Genomic DNA, 25,179 nt, shown 5'->3' on the forward strand with positions numbered 1-25,179 from the left:
CAGGGATGTAAAAGGTTATTTAGGATTGTGATATATGCGGAAAGCGGCCTCGCAGTTGCCCTGAGCCACCCAGCCAGGAGCCTGCAACGAGCCTGAGGCAAAAAAAATGCAACTGCTTATCAGGGATGTATTTTTTAAATCCATAAATGACGTGTGACCGACATTTTTTTTCCCCCACACCCTGCCTGCTCCGGTACCTCAGTCCGCCACGGACGGGGGGGAAATGGCGCCCAGGGGGCGAACGCCGGGTCCGGCCGGCTGCGCTCCCTCGCAGCCGGTCACATGCGGCGGGCGGAGCCGCCCGGGGCGGGCCGAGCTCCGCTCCCCGCCCGCCCCCGGTCCCCTCCCCTCCCGCCCCCTCCTGCCCCGTCGCAACCCGGCGGCGGCGCGGTCGGTGGTGCCGATGGAGGCCGGTGCTGAGGCGGAGCCGCTGCTGCCCTCACGGCGCTGGCGGGCGGGCCGGGGGCTGTGGCGGGAGCGCGGCGGTGGCCGCTCGGCCGCCGAGGACGGTGAGTGCCCGGGGCGCTGGAGCGGGCGGAGCTCTTGCCTTTCCCGCAGAGCTGGGGCGTCCTGGGAGCGCAGGGAGGGGCAGGAAGGGCAGGAAGCCCCCCGGGCTGCTGCGGGGCTCGGCCGCCCTGCCCGGGCTGCTCCCGGCCGCTCCGGCGGGGACGGCTCCCAGGGAGCCGCTAGCGCCAGGGCTGCTGCAGCCCCAGGCTGCCTCAGTTCCTTGTGTAATTTTAAGGTTTTCCTCTAGAGTGCTGACAAGGTTTTCTTGGCTGTCGTAGGTCTGACATCTCAGTTCTCCCAGGATGGAATCCTTTGGAGACTTCAGCTTCTCTCTTTCCAGGATATTGCATTAACTAAGGGAGCCTTCACTTTTTGTTGCTCTTTTGTGCAGTTCCAGGAGTGCAGCGCGGTCTGGGATGGATTCTGTGTGCCCAAAGCGAGCAGTGCTTTAATCATCACTTGTGACTAAGTGTCACTTGCTGTGACTAAGAGTTGCAGAATAAGTTTGATATCCATGGTAGAATGCATGGAGAAATTGCTATAGTAAACATTTTTGGCTAATTTCCCTCTTTTATTTTTATACTGTGAACAGTCATTTAGATTCTGCCCTTCCAAAATTCTTGGTATCAACACTAGTGGCTTGCTGTGTGCTTCAAGTACTTAAAGCTTTTGCTGTCCTTGCAATCCTTTTAGCTAATGGTTATTTAAGCAACTTTTGGTTTTATCTCACTAGTGTGAGATGTTATAGAAAAAATCATGCCTTTACTGCGTGGGCCTGGCTTGTCTCCTGTTTATGTTCAGATCTTTCTTGTGTCAGGGTTCGTATCAGGGTCAGTACAAATCTGTTGTTGCTGATGCTCAGATAAAGGGTGGCATTTAAAAACCGTTTGCAGTCTTTGTAGGAAATTGATGCTGCTGAATCATGTGGGGACATAAAATTGTCTGTGGCTCTCATCAGTGGTGCTTCTGGCATTGCTTGGTGTGTGGGGGAGGGCATGGTGCTGCTGCTGGGATGGACTCCTTCGTGCTGTATCCCCGCTTGTGGTTGCTGTCTCCTGGGTGGAGATGGTGTGAATTGCTCTTTGGGACTCTTGTCCTCTGTGGGAAGGTTACACTACCATATGTTTTTCATATCTGGAGTCCTCTTCAGTTTTTTATATCCTTTTATATCTCTCTTTTTTTTTTTTTGCTTCCTTATTTTGACCTTAACTACCTTTATTTCTCTTTTTGCCTTAATTGCCAGGTTAGTTCCTGAAAGGTCTTACTTCAAGTAGACACAAGTGGCTGCCCTTTATTTTTTATGTGTCTATCTTCACACAAACTTCTTAATTATGGGTTTTCAAAAGTGTCATAGTAACTAATTTAGTGGTATTTTATTTCAAATTGTGTTCTTTCACCCCTTGCTGTGTCTTGAGCTCTGATCTGTTTGGTATGGTAATAGTAACTCTCAGAACAAATTTAAAAAGCACTAAATTTAGTTCTCATAAGACTATAGATTCCTCCTGGTTTTGGAGGAACAAGATCACTCTAGACCGCAGTATCTTCATTAAACAAAAATTAAAAATTGCTATAATAGTAGTGCCTGGTTTTCCTGGCTTTGCTTGACTGTATACTCTGTCAAAGAACAATTTGAATCTCCATTATTTTGTCTGTTAGGACTTGTCTCTGTGTAGTTTTGTGATGCTTAACTACCAGTGTACTCTGGCTACTTAAACCTAAAAGAGAACCTTTTAACAAAATACAGGTGCATGATGTGTTTGATATTATTATTATTTAATGTAATGCACAGTGCTGCTGGCAGAGCAGATGTGGCAGGAATGCTCTTTTTTTTGTGTGTGTACAGTGCCCTTTGTCATGAGAACCATGATTGTGCACCTTCTGTTAACTGATAAGCAGTTTTATCCAAAGTTTGTTTATCCAAAATACAGCAAGCAAATCTTATTTCTTTTTTACTTCATAGGTGCTGGAGCTGATAATCACCTTTATATAAACCAAGCTATAGTGTTTATTGAAGATGCAATACAAGTAAGTAACATTTTTTTTGTTAGCTTTCATGCTTCCCATGCTGGATGCTTGTCACGCACTCTGCCAGTTTTTAAGTTCTTCTGTGTTCAGGCAACATTTGTAAACCACCATCTCAATTCACAAAGCAAAATCAGAATTCCAAATTCCTGTGGTATGCAAGTCTCAGTGAACTTCTGCCTAGGAGAAATATATTTTTCCCCACAATTAAGTAATCTCTTTAAGGGTTTCAGAAGACATGCTGGTTTGTGGAGTGATTTTCATGGTGGTTTTTTGTTTATTTGTTTGGGTTGGTTTGATTGTGGATGTTTTGCTAGTGACTAACCTACTGCTGAGAGAAATGACTTGAGCAAACGCTGTAATTTGCCTCTCAGTCTGACTACTTGCACATCTTAAGAGCTGGTAAAAGCTCAGGAGTTTAAGGCTGGCTTCAAGTGTGAAGCTGGGACTCTTCAGCTTCAGCTGAACTTGATGCCTTTGGAAGTCTGGATTCCTTCTTTGTCACTCCTTTACTGGCCAGTACTGCAGGCTCCTAGATCCTGTTTTCTCCCAGGCAGTGGGAATGCTGAAGGGCAGCTCTTGAGCTCTCTTGCTGCATTTTAATTGGGAGATTTCTGGGGGTCAGATGTATTTAAGGTGTGGCCACCTTTCTGGAAGCATCTACTCAGCGGGGGCAGAGTAAGAACAGCCCCGGAGCTGGCACAGAGGAGGGACATATTTTGTGGATTCCTTAAGAATCACAGGCACTTCCTGATCTGGAAGCATATTTATTCAAAGACATAGGTTGAGGTCTCTTCTATTCAGAATTAATTTGTTTGCATCTTATGGCCTGTTGGAAGAAAGAGACAAAAGAAGAGGCATGAATGGAATGAATGCTGGAGAGGGAAATTAAGTGGGTGGACCATTTTGGCGAGTACGTAGAATAGTCACTGAATTATTACAAATGCTGTTATTTGAAATGATGATAGTGCTTGCTTGAGATGACTGGCACGCAATTTAATTATCTGAGCAGCTCTGTGGTCTTTAGATAGCAAAACTTCTTTATAATCTTGCCCTTTTCACACATGTACCTCTGTGATCATGGGTGACCTGATACTTTAATAACATGTAGTAATTTGGTTTGCTTTGGTCACTTGATCTTTGCTTTTGAGACAGACTGAATGTAATGTTTGAGTTAGCCTTTTTGCTTCCTGCCTTCAGTACCGATCTATAAATCACCGTGTGGACTCCAAATCCCTGTGGCTTTATCGATGGTACTATTCCAGGACTTGCCAGTGGTAAGAACTTGGTTATTCTCTTTGCTTTTTTGTTTAGGAGTTAGTCTTCCTGAAAAACTACTCTTCCTCTTTCCTACTTGTTAGATAATTAGGTAATTGTGTTTTTATCTTTATAAGAACTTATTCTGGGAAACACATAAGTTCTTATGACCACATGTGAGCACGATAGAAGTGGAAAGTAGAAAATTTTATGAAAGTATGATGACATAGATGGCTCTTTGGAGACAGCCACTGGATTATTGCATGAGTGGACTAATTAGCATGATTTAAAGCACTGCGGCTTAAGAGTTTTCAAAGGATCTGTTTCTAAACATATTGGATACGGGCAAGACTGTTTGCTGCTGTTAGTTTCCAAAGGACACCACCTCAGGTTATTTAGTGGTCAGCAGTTACATCTCCAGTGCAGGCAACAGCACGCTAGTCAAGTGCTGCCTTGTGGTCTAACCCATTTGAGTGAAATATGGTATCCTAAAGCTTGGTTTACTTCAAAGAATATTGCTTTACTCTAAGTATTTTGTTATTATTTTGACTCATTTTGTGACTGTTTTATGGGGTTTGTTTTGGGGTGGTGCTTTTTTGTACCTTTTTTTATGGTTTTGTTGGTTTTATTTTTCATTTAATTTCTGTCCAAACAGGATTCTGAGCTTAACCATTACTGTAATCTTGACTTTGGCTTTCGTTGAAGAGCCTTCCTCACTCACCATCACGTCTGATGTGCGCTACCGCCTTCCTGCATGGAATCCTCCCTGTGGCCTCACGGAGAGCGTGGAGCTGCTCTGCTTCCTGGTGTTCGTGGTTGATGTGTCTGTGAAGGTGAGCATCTCCTTCACCTGGTACTGAATGAAGCAGTAGGTGTGTGGTAGAATTGTTTTTCAAATCTTGAGTTTGCAGGATGAAATTGCTGTGCTTTATTAGAGCCTCATTTCAGGAGAAATTAGCAAGTGTGTATTTACTTAATTAAGACATTTATTCCCTTTTTTTTTAAACCTAATTTTACTAATTGAGTGAAGTAAAATTAAATAAATTTTGCTGAGAGTGCAAGTGTTTTGGCTTAGCTGCTTGTATTAGGTTGTAAAATCAGACTATATAATAAATATGTGTCAGTTCATTTACACAAAATAAAAGTTGTCAGAAACTGACCTTTCTTAGGATACTTATCTTTGGAAAATCCCTTTTTTATGTTTATTAAGTGGAGAATTTTCTTGCAACCAAAGGATTTCTCTTGCGTGACCTTTGTGCAACTTTTACTTTTGCTGGCCTTTATTTAGTTCTTGTAGAAAAAAATCTCTCAACGACGTATTTTTGTTTGGATTTTGGAGAGCTTTTTAAGAGCACTAATGTAAAATTGCAGATACTTGGAAAAAAAATTGGTGCTGACTTATTACGGTATTGGATTTTATTAGTAAAGTAAGTTATGGTCGTTCTTTTTTTCCCCTTGTCCAGAGTTACTTAATTGGATGGAAAGAATTTTGGAAAAATAAATGGCTAATGGCTTATATACTGACATTAATTGTTTCCCTTACTGATTGGATTGTGTCACTGAGTTTTTTCTGCAAAGAGGTAAGAACAGCTTTACTTTGGTCTTTCATGGCTGGATAATTCACCGAAGCATTGAAAAAGTTTGGTGTAGTGTAGCTTAGTAAAGAATTCTGTATGATTCTTAATGCAAATTTTGTGTTTGTTGGTAAAATTAAATAGCACTCATTGCTTTAGTTTGTCAGCAGTTGAAGAGTGCAGGGAAAACTTAGTGCCTGGCACCAATTTTGTCATGCAATTGGAGAATTATGTGCTTAACTTGGCTGAATGGCAAAGCCTCTGAAGTAAAGTATATGAAAAAGGTAATTAAAAAGGTAATTAGGTAGTTTAACATCTGCTTTCTAACCTGAAGCTACGCTGTGTTCAAAACAGTTGTGTCCTGAGAGGAATATCAAGTTTGGAAATGGTTCTAGAAGTGCCTTCCTTGATGTAATACTACACTCTTCCAGTTGGTTTTGTCTGCCACAGATTTACATTAAATTAGTTGTTGTGCACTTGTAATCCTTGTTAAGAAAACACTAGTGTGGTAAAAATGCTGGGAAGTGAATGAGAGAGACATGCTCTTAAAATGTGAAATCTTGAGGTGTGATGGTGGACAGGGAGTTTGAACAGGAGTTTCCCAACAGAAAGCAGTGGCAGAAGGAGCAGTCGAACTGCTGGGATGGATGAACAAGAGAATAGAAATAAAGAAAGTCATTTTTATGGATTTTGTTGCTGCTAAGTGTGGCCCACAAAAGACAGATCCTAAAATGCAAGATGCTGAAACACTTGAAATAGCATATAAGTGACAGGAATAACTTGAAGACTTGCAAATATCTTGACTGCAAGAAGCAAAAAGATTATTTGCTGCAGTGTTGTGGGGAAAAAAAACACTTACAGCTTGAGTCTTGTCAGAGACACAAACTGGTAAGTAATTGCCAGGCCCTTCAGTTACAAAACAGTCGGAAAATTGAAGTTAAGCACTTATTTTTAGAATATATATTTGTTTTTATGGACAGTAGCTCTCTATTAGTCCCTTTCTTGAGATGGAACTTGGCAGAAAATGCAAAAATGCCATCTCTTGCAAGATTGTTGTGTCTACTGAGCAGTAAATTTAGATTGTTTCCAGTTAGTGGCCTGATGAAACTATTGAAATGTCAATGTGTGTTTTTAAAGCAATCTCTCCTCATTTTAATGAGGTGTGGAATCTTTTTTGGTGTTTTGTGAGCTCAGAAGGGCAGAGCTCAGTTCTTTTTTTGTTCCGCTGTTGGCTTAGTCAATGTGTGTGTCCAGTGCTTTGTGACAAACTTGCATTCAAAATATTTGAGCTGCCAGTCTTGCAGGAACTCAGTGTCTGATCCGTTGTTTTTTTTGCAGAGTGTGAGAATAAGAAGAATCCTTCGCCCATTCTTTCTCCTCCAGAATTCTTCTATGATGAAGAAAACATTAAAAAGTATCAACAGCACACTGCCTGAAATGGCGAGGTGGGTTATAGCACAGAAAACATCCTTTCACAGGATGGCTGGTAGCAGGCAGGTTGTTATCCTTTGAGTTCTGGTGTGGGACATCTGAGCAGCTTCCTTCTGGATCAGGTAGCTAAGTGCTCAGTGACATCAGGTCACAGAGGGTGAAGGTTGTGGTAACTTTTTAAATCCCCTTAGTCTGTACAAGATTTCTAGACTTTGAGATGAACTCTGTGTGTGGCATAGGGTTTTTTAATGCTAGTCGAGTGGGAGGTTTTGATTCTGCTTTTCTAAGCCCTTTTGTAAGGGAAGAACTGAGACACATAAGTGTGATTTTTATTTTGTATCAAAACTCACATCTCCTCCTGTTATCTCCATATAACTTCTTAAAAACACCCCTGGTTTTCATTATATGGCATAATTTTGCATTTTTAGCAGAGGATATTAAGAATAAGATAAAGCTACTGTTAATACTTTGATATATTTGCTTTCCAACAGTGTTCTTCTACTACTGGCTGTTCATCTGTCTCTCTTCACCATGTTTGCCATGCTGCTCTTTGCTCGAACAAAGGTAATCAGTTCTCTGGCTGCTTTGGTAGATTTGGGTGCCTTTTTTCTGTACTTGCACAGCTGCTTCTTGTCTAGTTTTATAGTCAAACTAGTGAAACTCGTTTTCGCTGAAAAAGGTCACGTTGTCAGACGTGCTGAGATGAGTTTGAAGTCCATTTGGAGAGCTTTAACGTGTGCATAGTATCATGTATGCAGGAGACTTCCTTATCCAAGTTTGATCCCTTGAGTTACTTTCTCTTGTTGAAGAGAAAGTAACTTTTGTTGAAACCCTCTGTGCTGTTCTGTCTCCAAAGCTCTCATCACTCTTTCATTTATATTATCACTCTTTTTTTTTTTTCTTCCCTATCTAGCTTTTTGCTAACTTTAGTTTCTTCTGTGTTTTCTTGCTTTTCAATACTGTTATTCCTACCAGGCCATGCCCTGGTAGGTTTTTGCCTGTACTAGTTTTGGTTTCTGATCCCTCTGGGTTTTTCTCTTGTTTTTCTCTTCCTGCTTCTGAAAAGCAAAATTGAAATTTTGTGGTTAAAATAATTTTTGTGTTCCGATAATCTTGATGTGTTCCTTCTCTTTTAGACTTCCTGTATCTTAATTTATCACACTCAGATTATTTGTTTTTTTTTTCATTCTTACTTTTTAAGGCCTTCCGTAAATATGTTAGTGTAAACACAACAACTTCTTGCATACTTCTCCCAGTAATTCTGGTCCCATCCTTAATCTCAGTTTTGCACCTTCATTTCTGCTATAATTTGCACTTGAGCCAGCTTCTAGTCTTCCTCACGATCAGCAAATTCCCTGAATTCCCATGTTACAGAATCTTTGGAATTAAAAGCAGAAGTGTGTTTTCTCACTGTTAGTTGCCTTCTGGAACTTTGTATTATCTCTGTTTGTCACATCTAATTTCAGCTATGAGCTTCCCCAGCAGATGTATATTTATAACTTGTATACTAAACTAATCACTTGTGTGTACATTGAGGCAAAAAATAACAAATGAGAGAGTGGACTTTCCTATTTTGGTGTGCTGCTCTGACATCCATACAAACTAATTTAATCTAACATGGCAAAATACTGCAGGCAAGTTCTAAAAGTAGGTTTATTAATGAAATTCATGACTCTGCATTGTCTTGTCTGTGTCCTCTAGGGTTACATATTGCAGTCTTTACAGCAGATTCAAGGGCTGTTTGTCCTGTGCTGCCTGACTCATATTTGTGGTGTTTGCACTCTGCATCTTTTTTTATCTGTCTCTTCTTGACCTCCAGAAAAAAAAATACCTGTGGAGGATCCAAGGATCCAAGATCAGCCTCCCAGTGTGTTTTTGATGAAGGTTCTGAGTCCCATACTGTCAGTTTGCGGTGTGATTGTTCTTCCTGGGTCTGAGGTGCTAACTAGACATAACTTCACATGGGCCTTCCTGTTCTTACTTGTGCTTTTTTATTGCTGTTAATAAGTGATGTGATTGCTCTGTATTCATACACATTCTCTTAATTTTTATGTTTGGCTTTTGCTTTTTCCGTGGGGCAGATTTGATTACGTGTGTAAGAAATTGATCGTTGACTGATACTAATTATTTTTTAAAAATTTAAACTTTTTTTCCGCCTTCCTTGCTAAGACAGTGATTCCTTGGTATTTCTCTTAACAATGCCTAGGATAACCAGCAGGATAAGGAGTGGGTGGTGTATTTCCGGAATTTGCCGGATTCCCTGACGTCACTGCTGGTCCTGCTGACTACTGCAAATAATCCTGATGGTGAGCAGTCTTTCAGAAATAACACTTATCTCTCCTTTTGAAGAACACCAGAGTAAGATTGCTCTGTTCAGACTACTGTAACCATTCTTTCAGCTTCTGGTTCTTAGTACAGCCAGAGGAAGTTTGTGTAAAGGTTCATCATGCCTTTAGTAACTTGATTTTTGCTTTTCTGTGGTGTAATTGTAAATGCCACTCTAAAATCCAGCTGTATGAGAGCTTTTACCAATTACCAAAAATTCATAGATGTCTCTACTGTGGATCTCAAGCATTAAAATAATGTTTCCTATTTTTGTTAAATTTGATTCAGTGATGATACCTGCATATTCTAAGAATCGAGCATATTCGATCTTCTTCATCCTCTTCACTGTATTAGGTAAGTTACCTGTTGTCTTCAATGCACTTCAACTTTGACACTTGTGCATACCATCTACACTGTTTTATTTTTCTAGGAACGTTTAATCATGAATTTCTCACTTGTGTGATTCTTCCAGTTATTGCAAAGTGTCTGTAAGATCATTTTCATGGAAGGTTCTTATGGTTTGGAGTTTCTTGGTAACATGTCACAAGGGAGTGGATGCATTACAGTATATTGAAACATTGAAAACGTCTTGGAAATCAAACACAAGAAAACTAACCTTTTACTTTTGATTTACTGCATATGTTGAAACTTCTTTGAGAAACAGATATTTTTCAGTAAATTTTACTACTTCTTTTTCTCCAATAGGCAACTTGTTTTTGATGAATTTGCTTACAGCAATAATATACAACCAGTTTCGAGGGTACCTTCTGGTGAGTAAAGCATTCCTAATTCCTATGTTCTGCCATAACCTTGAACCTTGGAAGAATTAAGTTTCATCTGTATTAAAGGAGCCTTCCCACTCTGGTTGCAGATACAGTTTTAAGGTACTAAATGTTCTTTGATGCAGATACTTTCCCCTTTATATGCTGTTACAGCTTGATCCCCTCTGGTGACAAAACCTGCTTGCATATTTCCAAGTATGGTGTGGATCTGCTATTTTGACTATTTGTAGGGGAAAATAAAAAGGAACTGTTGTATGACTGAACAAGGACAAGTGACTGAGTAACTTAAACTGTGTGAAGGAAATCTGCTGTACTGTTTAAATAGCTGCTGTTGCAGATCATAGAATGTTGAGGGATTGGAAGGTACCTTAGCGATCATTCATGGGCAGGGACACCTCCCAGTAGACCAAGCCTTACCCAGACTGGCCCAGTAGCTTTTCTGGTAGAGTTCCAGAGAGAAGGTGAAGTTTGTTGGATAATAAGCTTGAAGCAGTGTTACTCAGAATGAATGGCCCCCACCCTCTTGTGGCAGAGGATTGTGTAAACAGAAAGGACTTTGGTAATCCTTTCCTCTTCCTCTGTTTCATCCCTTCTTTCTCAATTTTCTTCTTTCTTACCTGATAGCATGACATAATCTGACTATTAATAAAGTAACTGAGTTTGCAAGTGATTACTGTAATTCAAAAACCCATGAAAAACCATAGCTCTGGATTTGTGCTTTTAGACAAGAAGCTGGAGTAGGATTAGCTCTCTAACTCTTCTCTCTGCATGCTATGTGAATTTCTGTTAATGCTTGAGCTTTGCTGTTGCCAGTGTATCTGGAAGAGGCATATGCCTCTGCACTCCAGAATAGAAAATAAACTGTAACCTGCATGTTTACTTGAATTCCAGGGACTTGTTTGCTTACTTGCTTCCTTCCTCCTTGTACAAGGAGTTCTTGGAAGGAGTGAGGCCTAGAGCAGTCTCCCGTTCCGTTCTCTAATCACAAATCTGGGATGTGTGCCCAAGGATCAGTATATTATTTGGCCATAGGACACAGTAGTGCCTGAAGTGCAAGTAACTTGTTTCCTCTGTGGTGTTTTTACTGCTCAGAAATCAGTTCAGTCCTCCCTCTTCAGGAGGCGGCTGGGAATCCGGGCTGCCTTTGAAGTGCTGTCTTCCCTGAAAGAGACTCCTGCTAGTGCACAACAGTAAGTGAAGGATCTTGAAAAGTAGATTATCCAAAAAAAAAAAAAGTAGATTTTTGTCATCCTGTTTAGTTTTAATATATTTACTGAGGATGCATTCTCGAAAATGGCAGTTTGTTGCTCATCTAATTTATTTATTTTTTCTGAAACTGGATATTCATAACACAGTGTTGGTGACTCTTATGGGGTCTGCTTCCTTCTTTCCTACTTCTAGTTTCATTTGCTTTTCAAAACAAGAAAGAGGCAGGAACACATTTGAAACAGCTCATTTTGCCTTCTGTGAAGTTATCTGTAGCAGGGCCCATTCTGTTTTCTTTTAAATAGGTCCTGTGTCAGTGTTGGGGCCTTACTACAGGTGCTGCAGAAAGCTGAGATGGATTCTCGCTGCAAGCAAGCCATCATGAGGGTAAGAACTGGATTTTCTTAGCCTTTACGTTGGTGACTGTCAAGCCTGACTAGCAAATCTAAAGATCTGCCCTCTGTTGCAGCATTCCTTGGATCATAACAGAATAGTGGCACTACTACATGGTACTAAAATTCAAGTTAGTCAAAGGAGCATGTGATCCCAGAGAGGGAAAACCGAAAAGGCCAGACATGTCCTCCAGTCACTTGGAGTGTTGTATTAAAGCAGAGCAATATTGAACCTTACTCAAACAGCTTGAATTACATCTTTATTCCTAGATTTCTAAGGTACTCTGAGGGGTTTTGGCAGACTTTACAGATGTTCCTATTGCAAATGTTGATCTGAATGTTTCTCTTTCATGTCAAGTCACTCAAAATGTGCTCCTGTGACCAGCTGTCAGCTGCCCAGTTCCAGAAGCTCTTTGAAGAACTAGACAAAGATGCCATTAAGCAAGTATGTATGTGAACATCATTTACAAATCATCAGAAGTTGTCTGGCCTTGTACAAAAATAAGTGAGAGTACTCTAGTATAAAGTGTATAAACAAACTTTTCAGCATGTGAACACAAGGTGTGATCACATTGACTTTTAAGCTTTTTGTGAGCAGCTTTTATAGCCACAGACAAAATTGCTCTAGGGGCTTTTACAGCATTAGTGTGGGATTGCTAGATGTACAAAATACATCTTTGTTTATTCTGTCAGCATTTGAAAGTGAGTTGTTCAGGCAAAATAGTTCAAAGTCTTTTTCCTCCAATCTCGGAATGAAGAACAAAACGTGAATTCTCTCAGTGTTCAGATGAAGATGGGCAGAAAGCAGTTTTCTCCACTTGGAGAGGGAAAGAAAAAAAACAAAACACTAAATTATTTGAGGGTTAGGAAATGTTCTCTTCTATGTTTGCACATATCTAAGACTTCTGAATTAAGTGTTGGGAAGTGGAAAAGGGATGTATACAAATAGTAGCTTGGTGTTTAGTTTATCTGCTTGGGGCATTGGAGAGAGGTTGGATTATCTTCCTTCTTTGCCATTACCTTTTGCTGTGCCATAATCAGAAATGGTTTCTTGCTGTTAATGGCCACATCTGGAAAACATTTTCCTGATGAAATGTCAGAATTAGCCTGTGGCCCTGAAGATTTGCTTTGAAACTGTCTGGGGTTTTTTAAATCTGAGATGGGGTGTGTTTTTAAAATTATTGTATTATTTTTAAAATGCTTATTCTTTGTGACTCAGCAAATAGTTTGTGTTCTTTTCAGCACCCTCCAAGTCCAGAGTACCAATCGCATTTTATGCAGAAAATGCAGTTTGCCTTTGGCCATCCCTACTTTGGCTACTTGGGGAATGTGGTAGCCCTGGCAAACATTATTTCTATTTGTGTAAGTAAAGTTGTTTTTTTTTGTTGTGGGGCAATGATTTTCTTTCTTTTCCTTTTTATAATTGTTTTTTGGCTTTTCTCTGCTGCAAATTTAATTTCTGCTTTTGTTCTTTAATTTTCTTTAAATAACTGCTTTTTCTAGAAGTTGGGTTTTTGGCATGCTTTAGTCATGCAAAGTGTTAAGAGGAAATACTTGCAGTTAAAAATGTATTTTCAGCTGCTTGAAAAGGTCTATGCAAAACATGAAAGACTGTTCTTGTGCTTAAAAATCTGTTTAATGTAGCAGTAAAGCTACATTGAAGATTCATAAAATATTTTTTGTTTAAGGTGGTTTTGGTGGTGGATGCAGACAAACAGCCATCTGAAAGAGATGACTTCTTCCTAGGGGTAAGATGCAACAATATTCCATGCAGTTATTGCTGTTCCCTGAGATATCAGGAATTCTAATGGTTGTTTTTCTTTTGGGGGGTGAAGGCTATCAACTGTTTCTTTATCCTGTACTATCTGCTGGAAATGTTGCTGAAAATCTTAGCAATGGGCTTGAAAAGGTACTTGTCTTACCCAAGCAATAGATTTGATGGACTTCTGACTGTAATTTTGCTGGTAAGTGCATTGTTAGCTTACACATTCTTGGATTTGTTGGCTAGGGAGGTTAGGGAACTACAAGAGCTGGTGGGATTACTTTTTTAACACTGATTTGTTGAATTGAACAACATGAGCCAGTGTTGTGGGTTTCTGTGCCTGGAAAGTTTACATGGTGGTACATGGTTCTCTTAGGGTCTGTGTTCTGAAGACAGGCTTATTTAAATCCATGGAAAAGGCTGATAAGAAGATTTTTAAATTTTATTTGGAAAAATTCAGCTCCTGGAATAATTGCATGAGGCATTCTGTTTCATAGTTTAAAACCACTTTTCTCTTTAAATTTAAAAACAATTGTCGGATTATTATAGTTATTATTTGGTCAGAGCCTGACACCCGTGTGGCAGATGAGGTCAAATTCATGGTTAATGGTATTCACTGCATATCCTTTTGTGAGTCACTGTTGGATGCTCTATGTACATTTGGTTAGTTTGGAGAATAACTAGGCAAATATGACAATTCAGAGCTTTAAAGCGAGTTGAATTAGTGGCTTAAAGCTCTTGAAAATGTTTCTTGTCAAGAAGCTTACATAATTTCTGGAACTCAGATTTATAAAGCAAAGTTTTTTTTGTTTTCTTTTGGTTTTGGTTTTGGTTTTTTTTTTTGTTTTTTTTTGGTTTTTCTTTCCTAACTGAAGATTCTGGAGATTGCAACTTTTGCTGTGTATGGATTTCCTCATCCTGGCTGGTGAGTAACCTCTGTGACCTGCTGCCCTTTGCTCAGTGGCTGGGATGGGTCAGGGGAACACACACATTGTCACATATACACGTCATGATGCTGTGATTGTCAGCCCAGTCTTTAATTTACCAAATTTGGTAGAATTTTGCACCCTTGTAGTCACTAGAGGCCATGAAATATGGATAAGTGAAATAAATTTTCTTTTTTCCTAGTGTTCTAGAGTTCTGTAGCTCTTCTGAGAAGGATGCATTTGTTTTAATTGTAATCTGATTTAAAATAATATCTTAGCAGCTCTGTGCTTACCAGGGGTGCAGAAGTAGGAATATGGTACTGCATACACAACCTAATATGTTTCAGTACCAGATTGCCCATAAATCAAGTTATATGAACTCCCAAACTGCTGATGAAACCTCTTCACACCTGTATGTAGATTGAAGGCTGAGGTTTTTTCATGCTATAAAATTTTCATGCTAAAAAATGTAGTAAGAAAATTTCCATTGACCTAACGCTATTTATTGGTATTATAATAGCAAGCAGTTGTTTTTTGATTTTCTTAAGTTCAAACAGCTTTTGGATAACTATCCTGATTTCTTTTTTATTGTAAAAAACATAAAAATCATTGCTTCATCTTAAAGTTTGAAAACCGTCTCCACAAGAAGAGAGGAAAGCAAAGCAATCCTGGAAGATTTCCTGAATATTCAGGAGTGATTCATAACACTTTCTGTTGCTTTGTGTCTTCATGCAAGCTCACACTTAAGACACTGACACTCCCTGATTTTTCAGGATATTTGTTATGTTGCCATCAAGAAGTTCTCTTAATTTACACTAGAATCTCTGAACAGAGTTAGACAAGTCAGTCCTTACGGTTTTAGAAGGGTTTATATTTGAATACTGCTTGTATTCCTGTCACCTAGAAGTGATAGTTGCCAGAAGAGCAATTGCTACAGACTAATTATGTTAATTATTTATGTTATCATTATGTTTGTGTTTGATTCTGCCCTTTGATTCCTAAATGTAGGCAATTGCTTGCTCTATCATCTTGGAGCACCAGTAATTCTTGTTAGGTCTTTGTGTCAGTCACTGCAGGGAGGTTACAATCCAGATGAATCCTTCTGAGTCCTGATGTGTGCTGCTGTCACATCCACACACCAAGCAACCACCACCTTCAGGGCAGGACAGTGATGTTGCTGTTATCTAGACTGTGCCTTCTATGCAGTGTTAAATTAAATAATTTTGTTCATTACTGGGGTTGAATATATTGGAGGTACAAATCATGATTTAGCATCAGTGTTACCAAGTCATTGGCAGCTTTAGTTTTAGTTCCCCACCACCTGCCCTCCTTTCCAGCCAAGAAGCATTTAGCATGCTCATGTAAAAGCCAAAATTCAGGGCTGGTTTTTGAAGTGTATGTCCATCTCCCATGGAATGTTAACACATAAGGAAGAAGGTTGACAAGACAGTCCTTTAACCTAGTGCTGTTTTCAAAGCCCTTCTTCAGCCAGGCATGCCCTGAAGGATTAATGCCCATCTTTGTGTATGTTCCTGAAGTATCTCCCTCTAGCAATCCTTTTGATTCACTTGGTTTTCTGAAAGGACCCCTCTTTGGTGCCTCCTCCCCAGCAGAAGGCACAAACATGCACTTCAAAGAGCTCTCTACATATTTTAAGAGCCCAGGCTAAAGGGATTCCTTCCTTCATCAGTTACTAGTTCACTGTAGCTGTGATTCCTGCTAAGTAAATCAATGTACTTACCTGTACAGATTTAACTGTGTTGTTCTGTCATGGGCTGTTCCTCTGATTTGTTACTTTTCTGCCCTTCCTAGGAGGCCTGAGTTCATGGGCTTGTTGTCCCTGTGGGATATGGTGCGGCTGGTGAACATGCTAATTGTCTTCAGGTTCCTGCGGATTATTCCCAACATGAAGGTGATTGCTCTTCCCTCTACAACTTGGCTTTCCTTGTTGGTCAAGCTATAAATTTTGTTAGAGCCTTTCAGAGTAGGTTGCAATTCTCTTGCACGTGAGTGGAATAGCTCAGCTCTAACTGTCCTGACTTTTGCACAGCCCCTCACAAAATCACTGACTCTTGCCTGCTCCCTCACCAGAGAAAACTAGCTTAAGTTCTCTTGATGTGATTCTTTGTCCTTTTAGTAAAAATTTGATATGGATTGGAAGTGTGATGAAAGTCACAGGTACAAAATTCTGCTCTGTTTTAGTTCATGGCTTTGGTTGTTACTACACTGCTGGATCTGGTGAAAAACTTGAGAGCCTTTGCAGGAATCCTTGTGGTAAGTCACGATGCAAGATTGTAATTTTCTTTGTTGTAGTTCAGTAAGCGTATGTCACCAACAAAGTTAACAAGGTTCTTGTACAATCACCATGAGCAGTAACATTTCACTTTAACCAGCCAGTTCTTCTCCAGGGCACGTCTTGGAAAGCCACAATAAACTGCTGGTTTGTGATAGCACACAGTGGCAGTGCCTCCTTTAGGAGGAGCATCTTTAAAAGATTAATTAAAGCTCCCTTTGAGTGTTTGCCTTAGCTTGGGTAGTGTGGATTCAAATTAAAAATTAATCCATGCTAAAAGTAGACCAGTTTTCCTTACCCTGATTTGCATGTGTTAAATTAAATAGCAAAACAACTTTTAAATTGTTTTTGGCTGAGAAGGTCTTAAGATGGCATGTTTGGACATGGTTTTTTTAAGAGCCTCTGCCATCCTGTTTTATGTATGTCTGTGTAGAACATAGACTCAACAAATGTGATTAAAGGGTGGATCCCATGTCCATTACATGAATTCTCCCAACTCTTGAGTTTCTGGCTTTGCAACCCTGTCTTCCTGGTAGGGCAAAGAAGTGCCTGGGTAGGTTTGGTTTTGCTATTGTTCTTGAGTTTTTGTAGGGTACCTTAATTTGAATGGTTGAAGATCAATGATTTGTTGTTCTAGTCTATATACCTAGCATGCAATTTAACCAGAATGTCTATTTTTGTCATTAATAATCTCTACTTTTATCTGTAGAGGATAGGCCTTAAATTGGCTTATGTTGCACTTTGAAATAAAGATATTGGTTGGGGCAAATTTGAGGTGGTAAAAACCTTTCTGTGCTGTGCAACTCAGATTTCTGGGACAGGTCTGCCATAGTGTTTGCCTCTTCCATTAATTTAATTTGCTTTTACTTGAGGCTACATGGAAGCTCTCACTGAGCTTCTGCTGTAGTGAAATCTGACTCCATTGCCAGCTGATGCTAAATATCTTTCCTAATGTTAGCCTGGAACACATGTGCAGATAAAATAATGTAACTGATTACCTAATTTCTTAGGCAGCGAGTGTTTTAAATATGTGTTTTTTCAAAGAATAAAATTAATTTTATTGCCCGGCCGGATACCCCATCTTCTGGCAGGCTATGAAATGTCAGCTTCAGCTTGGTCCAGTGGTGTTCAAAGTTTGTAGGCCAGGGCAGCTCTCTTCTGTTGCTTCCAGACTTCCCATTCTTGGGTTTGTTTTGTAGCAAAATACAAAAAAATCCCAAAAACAACCAAACAAAAAAACCCCACACCAGATTTTTTTGTTTGAAGACTCAGCTTGCTTCAAGCTTTCCTGGGATAAATGGCTCCTTCACAGGGAAGCAAAGCAAAGTTGTAGGTTATTTCTAGAACAAATCTTTTTAGGGTAAAAATTGCAATGTCACCTAGACAATTGCTAAAGACTGAAAGGTGTCTCTTTAAAAAGAAGTTTGCATTTCTAACAATTAGAAGACAGAAGTTCCCAAATGCTTTGTGTTATTCAAAACTTTATTTTTAGACTAATCAGCATTTTTAAGGAAGTTGCTGATGGAATATAAAATAATGATATAGTTTTGTCTTTCAGTTAAGTTCACTAAAAGGTTATTTTCATTGACTCTAGCAGAAAACTCAGATATTTAGGTTGTTCTTTGTAAATACTGGTACTGAGTTTTGGTTTTAAGTCACTGTTCTGCAATGTTTATAGTTAAAAATCAGCATTCTGAGACACAGAGAAGTAAAATAGATGATAAAATTATTTAATGCATTTTAATAACTGAAAATTAGGTAGAATATTAAAAAGTAAGAGCAGGCAGTTGAGAAGTATTTTCACTTTAAAAGCTTCAGGCACTGTTCTTGATGCTGTTGCCTCAACTGTAGTACTAATACGAATTTCGTGTTAATTGTATTTTGCTTTCTTACTTTGTGACAAAAATATTCAAAGGTTAATAGTTGGTTGTGTTCCTTCCAGGTGGTTTTCTATGCATTTGCTATAACTGGCATAATGCTGTTTAAAGGTGCTGTTGTTCCCTTGGGAAATACCAGGTAAGATTCTAAAACATCACTGCTCAGAAAGAATCTGTTTTTCCAAAGCATCTGTGCCTTTTTACCTCTGAGCTGTTTGTGGATGGTTTTGTTCGGTTTATTTTTTTGCTCTCATTCTTGGAGCCACCCTACTTTTAATGTTAAATCACACAATGCATTATCTGTTACTCCTTCTGTTTCTTCTTGCTGCATTGAAATTGCAGGAATGCTTATCTGTAGTTTTACCCTGCTTTATCTGAAATACATTTTTTGAATGGTTTCCCTTGTTTTCTGCCCATATGAGATAATCTAACTTTCTCCAAGGGGCTCTAAAGCAGAGTTCACAGGGAGCTGTGTTCACATCAGCCTGTAATCTCTTGCAGTGCTGCCAACACCACACATGACAATGGCACTCTGCAGTGTGGGACCTATGAACAGCTGGAATATTGGCCCAACAACTTCGATGACTTTGCTGTGAGTGTGATCATAGATGAAATCCCTGTTCTTCCGCTCTCTGCTTGTCTTTCCTCCTCATTTTCTGAGGCTTAGGTCTGTGGCACAGCCACTTAAACGCTGGTCTACTCCTGCTTTTTTAGGCAGCAGTGGTGACCCTCTGGGATGTGATGGTGGTGAACAACTGGCAAGTCTTTTTGGATGCATTTTCAAGATATTCAAGTCCGTAAGTAGCTGTAGTAATACTGAAGAAGTCCCATATAAATCCAGCTTATAATGTACCTGAACAAGAAGTATACACATAGCACAGTTCCTACCATCTGCTCGGAGGAGTGCTGCTTACCTTTCTTTTGGACCAATTTTGATATATAGGAAATAAATATAATGCTTCTGTGTTTTCTATGTGGATGAATATTTTTTTCTAGACTTAAAACTTGGGACATACCTTTCATTTGTATTTACTGACTCATAGGGAATGTTTGAATGAACTGGACAGCACCTGGGTTGAGCTGTTTCAGTGACCTTTGGCTGGTTAACCCAGGAGATTTAGTCTGTTTAGCTAACTTAATGAAAAACAAACATTTTTTATTTTTAATTTTTTGATTCAGGCCCCCTTTTCCATTAAGAAAGTAGCAGTATTGTATTTCAAGGAAAAAAATGTGATTTCATGGTGCTCTGCTCAGGCTGAGGTTATTTACTGCCTCCTTTATGTATTGTCTGTTCATCTGATCTGCAGGTGGGCAAAGATCTATTTTGTAGCCTGGTGGTTGATCTCCTCTGTCATCTGGGTTAATCTCTTCGTAGCTTTACTTCTGGAGGTAAGGAAGTGTGTTTATTTGGTGTGAGATCCTGAAAATGGGTTCTAATTTGTGCAGGAAATGAAAAGAACCCAGACAATTTTATGTTGAGTTTGTGTGTGTGTGCTTACTTTACCTTTCTTGCTGCCCTATGCCCAAGAAGCTGGGGAATTGTTTTCTTTTTCCTAGAGAATTATATGTTTTATTTGCAGTTTTGTCACAAAACTGGTTTTGTCTCATTGGGTATGTACATTTTCATTGTAATACTCTCCTTATTATAAAGTAAAATATTATAAAATTGCTTGTCTCTTAATACATTACCATTTAAATTCAGCATTAATTATTCAAGCTGTAGGCTTTTTTGCATTTTAATTTGTCAGCAAATGAAGTGAGCAATTTAAATTAAAAAATTTTATTTTATTTGATTCTCCTGTGTTTCTTCCCACCCCAGTTGGAATTACCACCATTATTCAGTGCTACTCTAGAGAAGCAGAACTGATGACTTATTTTCAAGAGATCATGTTCTAGAGTTTTTCAGAGAAACTGTGGGAGTGCAGTTGCTGAGCAATACCATGAAGAACATGTGGTTCTGCTAGCTACTCATGGCATACTTTCCTGCAAATCCAACATTTCTGATGGAGAAGGGAATGCTAATCATAACTGTCTCCTCCAGGTTCACCATTGTAGATTTCTTTTATAGGCAGTGGAAGGAACTGAGAGCACTTTACCCCATCTCAAACCCTTCTAGTTTCTTTTGGAGATGAGAATTAAAATCTACTACAGTAGGAAGAAGGGCAAACTTTCAGTCTAGGACATCTTCTACCTGCTTGCTTCTGCAGGGCTGGCTGTGGCCAAATGTTGCTGTCAGAGCCAAGATGCAGCATTCCATAGCAGGAGAGCAGGATGTCAGTATTTTTCTCTCTCTTTTTTTTTTTTTTATTTTTTTTTTTAATTTTTTTTTCCTCCTGAGCTGTGTGTATACTCCCTAGGTATTCATCTGTCAGAGTTATTCAAAATGGGTAAGGGAACATGGCAAAACCTGAACTAGCAGTATGTTTATGTGTTGTTTGGTTTTTAAAGAGGAAGAAATTCATATCAGGTAATCTTGTGGGTAGTTCACACGCTTGTCTTGGGGAGGCAGTCCTTGCTAGGAACTGAAGGCAGCAGGGCTGTCTTCTGCTCTGGTCTTCTTTCAGTTTGTGATGAGAAAGTTATTCCATTGCTGAACAAAGGCCTGCGTAAAGTAGTGACCTGCAGCAAGTAAATAACCTGATGCCTAAATAAATGAGTGTTCACCATGTAAAACCAAACCTCACCCACCTCCCATATCTTAGCTGCAAACATAGTGACCAGAGATAACCTCTTTTCTGCTGCCATCAGAAGAAGCCTTTATGTGTTTTGCTGTTCCTTTTATATTTCAGAACTTCATTCACAAGTGGGACCGTCGCTGCCAGCGAGAGTCTCTTTCAGATATTGAATACCAGAGGACAGTTGAACTCATGTTCAGGTGAGTTGGGCTGGACTTGATAATCAGTGTAATTTTTTTTTCTTTGTCTGTTTTAAAGAATGTGTGCTGGCTGCAAGATGTCTTCTGCTTCCTCCCTCTGAAGCAAACTGTTTCATCTGTTAGTTTGGAGAAATCCAGCAAGTGCTTGAGTTAGGCCTGCTTTAAGCTGATTTGCTAGCCTAACCTTTATATGCTTTGTGCTCATGGTAGGATGGGAGAAGAGGTGCTGGGGATGAGGGGAACAACTGCAGAGGGAGGAAAAAACAAAGGAAAGAAGAGGGAAGTGATGCATGTTCTTGGCTTATTATGAAGTTGTGGGTGGTGAGTTAATACTTGATGATCATGCATTAGTGGAACTTGTAGAGCATGTTAGATACTCAATAGTAGCATTGGGAGCATGTTCTCATTTGGGAGTTTTTTTCAGGAAAACAAATCTACTGACCTTCAGTTGTATTGTACTGTGTGCAGGAAATTGCTTCCCTGCTTCTTATGGGAAAACAGCTGCTGGTTTCCATGACACATCTGTAGAGGATGGATCACTTGCAACTAGATGCATCTTTAGGGAGCATCAGCTTATTGTAATTTTAATTCCTTGTTTCATTCCTGAAACGAGCACATGTTACATCTCAGTATAAGCATTATGAAAACCAGTGCTGGGAAGCTCTCTTTGCTGCCCCTAACAACTCATGCTTTTTCTTTGTAGAGATGTTTTGGAAGAACCTACAGAGGAGGAGTTGATGGAAAAACTGCACCAGCACCCACACCTGCACTTACGTAGGTGACTGGTGGGAAGGACTGATTTATTTAGACCTCTGTTTTCTTGAGGTTGTCAGCTGGAAGACACTGAATGGATTTTCTGTGAGATGCTCTTAGGAGAGGGGCTTGTAGGACACTATGTGAGATTTTGCTTGGGAATTCTCTGCAGAAAGGGTTTTTTATTTTGGGTTCATATCTTTTTTTAAAAAAAGATTTGAATCCTGCTAACTTGATTTTAAGTTGCAATTTTAGAAGGAGTATTGCAGCTGTTATTTTTATAGGGTGTTGATATCAGAAGGTTTTATTTACTTTTTTTAATAGGGAATGTCTCTTTAAAATGACAGTGCACTTTAAAACATGGATTTTATAACCACTAAGCCTGCTTCTTTTTTCAGCACAAGAAAACGAAGCTGCCTTTTTTGGCAGGCAAGTGTGGCAAGGGCTGCACCCTGCAATTCAGGAATGGATTAGGCAGGACCAGAACAAAATCCTTAATCTTCTTCTAGTGAGAGCTGAAACACTATTTTTATTGTAATGTGACACCAGCATATCTTACCAAATTTTCAGGAGTTAATCACATCAGAGCACAATCAATTCCAGCTTAGTAACAGGGACTGCCTGCTTTGCACATCCTCTGTTTTTCTTTGCTTTCCTTAGGGGGTTCATGCTGGTTGTGCCATTGAGGTCACTGAGAGCAGTTAGAACTTGAACTGGAGCAATTGCACTTGTGGTTTTCAATGTGGTAAAAGTAAGCTCTCTTTCAGAGTCAATATTCTCATGTTGCTCTTCACTGAACCTCTTCCTTTTACTTTCTTCCAAGTCTTGTTTTACAGTGTGTTATATTTCATGAAAAAGCTAAGGGGAATCAGCTTTGGCTGGAATGTTGTACCATCATCACTGGAGTCGCCCACTCAAAGGGGGAAGGGGAAAAAAAAAGGTTGAATGAGATAATCAAAGTGCTTAACAGTTGAAGTTTTAATTTGAGCCTGTGGGAATTGAAGGTGCTCAACCAGTATTGCAGGATCACATTCTTTTATGGCTTAATAACCTCATGCTGTGTACCACTAAGTTTCACCAGGGTAAAACTTTTTGGGTAAATAAGTTTCTCAGCAAATCCAAAGTGGAGGATTCACAGTAACCTGTGTCCACATGCTTTTTGTTATCCCTTAGTGTTCCTCTAAAAAGGGGATTTTTGTTTGAATCTCTTGCCATATAACTAGTAAACTGCTATGAAGAATTCAATCTACAACAAATACTGTTTTTATATGTGAAAATGAAACTGCCCTTTGGGCACTACCTTCTCGTTGAGACACTTGTCACCAAAATAGACATTATTGTGGTCATCTCTGTATTGACAAAGGCTTGGGGGAGGTAACTAGCTACTATTTATAAGTGCCTTGATTATTTTTTTAGTTAAGAAATGTTTTCTCAGAAGTGTCAAGCAGTCATCCTCTGTACCTTTCCTCATCTTTTCTCATCATTTGCCATTTCTCTCTGTCCTGCATGAAAGAGAGCAAAATGTCCAGTATGATGGTGATGATGTTTTTTTTTGAGATCAAAACCATATTTTTGCCTTGTTGTCTCACTGATCAGAAATTACTTAATGATCCCTGTCTGTTTCTTTACCTTTCTGCTTGTATTTTCTTTGTGCTGTGGAGCAAAATACGTTGTAGCTTTCATATGTGTAGGACAAATGTGAGCTGAGTTCTGAGCTACTCCTGCAGTTTTTCTTTGCTGCTGTAATCGTGCCTCTTAAGCCATGCCCTTGTCTGTGTGCAATCTCTTGCCTCTGTCCCAGATTAAGGCACCCAGTAACTCACTTGCACTGGTTTCAGTGGCATCATTATGGTTATTTTCAGTCATGCACCTAAAACACTCACCATGGCAAGCTGATAAAGGCATCAGCACACACTTTTCCTCGTTTTGAGTTTGTTCTGTTCAGTATGGCTCCATGTCAGGATGGTTTCTGTTCCTTTTAGTGTGATGTATAATCACTGCCACCAATGTATTGGGACTTGTTACACAGTGGTTAAATACTCTTATTTTACCTTTTTACTGAAAAAAAAAAATTGTTTTCCACTTTTCTGAATACTTGAAGTAGATTTGCCTTGCCAAAAAGGAAGTGTCTGCTTCTTATCGGCCTACAAGTATGATTATTTTTTCTGGCCTCTTCAGGGTTTTGTGGGTTTTGTGGTTGATTTTTTAAATTTTTTTTTTTTGGCCATTGCATTACAACATTACACTACAATCTACCAAAGCAACACAAATTGGTGTGGGAGTACCATAAACATCACAACTGTCTCCATTATGCCATCTTTACATCTGGACAAATATGGAGAAGGTGTTTTAAAGGGAATAGTCTGTCTTGTTCTTGTTTCACACTTGTGTAATTGACTGAGAGTGTAACTAGAATTTCATACAAAATTGTACTACCTAATGTCACTTGAACTGGAAGATGTAAATGACCACAAATCTTATGCAATAATTGTATAAATCATGGAAATGAATGTACGTCATGAGGTAAAATTTGAGGTTTGCATTATTAAAATATGTTTTTTCTTCTTGAACCATGAAAATAATTGGGGTGTTGAAATGATTCCTGTGGTTTGTTTTTTCCTTTCCCTTGCTACTGCTTTCTGCAGTGCCACACATTTCTGTTCCCATTGTTTTTGCCAGTAAAAGGCTGGGCCCATGGAGGTTACGTGCAAGTGCTTGGTTTCAAAATGCTTGGTTTCAAAATGCAGACCTAAAGGATGCTGCTCTGTTATTTTCCAATTCCGGAGGCACATATCATCCTCTCTAGGTACTTGGTACACCCAGTTTTAAGGTGAAACCTCATTGGAACTGAGCATGGATGGTTTTGAGCAGGTTGACCTTCATTTGCATTTCCATCTCTACAAACCAGGTATTTCTTCAACTCTCTTTTCCCCAAGAGACCGGTGGAAAAACATTCTCACAGCATTTCCGCTGGGGCACATTGTGCACGTAATTTAGCAGAGTCTGTGGTATTCTTTGGTAGCTTGTTTGGTTTAGAAGATGGTGGGGTTTTATTAAGGACAGAACAAAATCAGTTCCGTAACAGATGCGTCTGGCAATGGTTGTTGCAGATGCTTAGGTGGAGCAGGTGAAAGCCAAAGCAAAGAGAAGATCACCTTGTGTTATTAAATCAGGACCTGATTTTTCTAGCTTCTGAA

General features: G+C 39.4%; 1 protein-coding gene across 5 annotated transcripts; it reads left to right on the forward strand.

The window, feature by feature from the left end:
* The first annotated feature begins 351 nt into the window (after window positions 1–351).
* TPCN2 (two pore segment channel 2) lies at window positions 352–24,581 on the forward strand. 5 transcript variants are annotated; one of them, XM_039725044.1, is made up of 27 exons: window positions 352–509; window positions 2,468–2,532; window positions 3,730–3,806; window positions 4,442–4,619; window positions 5,250–5,366; window positions 6,699–6,805; window positions 7,283–7,355; window positions 8,998–9,097; window positions 9,405–9,470; window positions 9,822–9,886; window positions 9,965–10,000; window positions 10,991–11,088; window positions 11,410–11,491; window positions 11,855–11,941; window positions 12,739–12,858; window positions 13,185–13,244; window positions 13,332–13,460; window positions 14,134–14,183; window positions 15,997–16,096; window positions 16,387–16,458; window positions 18,420–18,493; window positions 18,856–18,946; window positions 19,069–19,151; window positions 19,662–19,743; window positions 21,144–21,229; window positions 21,440–21,550; window positions 21,933–24,581. In XM_039725044.1, exons 1-26 carry the CDS (start codon window positions 404–406, stop codon window positions 21,537–21,539), a joined length of 2,304 nt encoding a protein of 767 aa, XP_039580978.1. In that variant the 5' UTR covers window positions 352–403; the 3' UTR covers window positions 21,540–21,550; window positions 21,933–24,581. The 5 variants fall into 5 exon arrangements, with proteins under 5 accessions (XP_039580978.1, XP_039580979.1, XP_039580980.1 ...); XM_039725045.1 differs by lacking the exon at window positions 21,440–21,550; XM_039725046.1 differs by lacking the exon at window positions 9,965–10,000.
* The last annotated feature ends 598 nt before the right edge of the window (window positions 24,582–25,179 follow it).

This window comes from Passer montanus, unplaced genomic scaffold (genome assembly GCF_014805655.1).
Source record: "Passer montanus isolate IOZ18808 unplaced genomic scaffold, ASM1480565v1 scaffold54, whole genome shotgun sequence".
NCBI lineage: Eukaryota > Metazoa > Chordata > Aves > Passeriformes > Passeridae > Passer > Passer montanus.

Excerpts from the sequence above, each read along its gene's own strand:
- TPCN2 (XM_039725044.1), top strand. The coding sequence starts at position 404 with ATGGAGGCCGGTGCTGAGGCGGAGCCGCTGCTGCCCTCACGGCGCTGG. Across the intron at positions 18,947-19,068 it reads ACAACTTCGATGACTTTGCT|GCAGCAGTGGTGACCCTCTG; the intron begins GTGAGTGTGATC and ends CTGCTTTTTTAG. Across the intron at positions 19,744-21,143 it reads TCGTAGCTTTACTTCTGGAG|AACTTCATTCACAAGTGGGA; the intron begins GTAAGGAAGTGT and ends TTTATATTTCAG.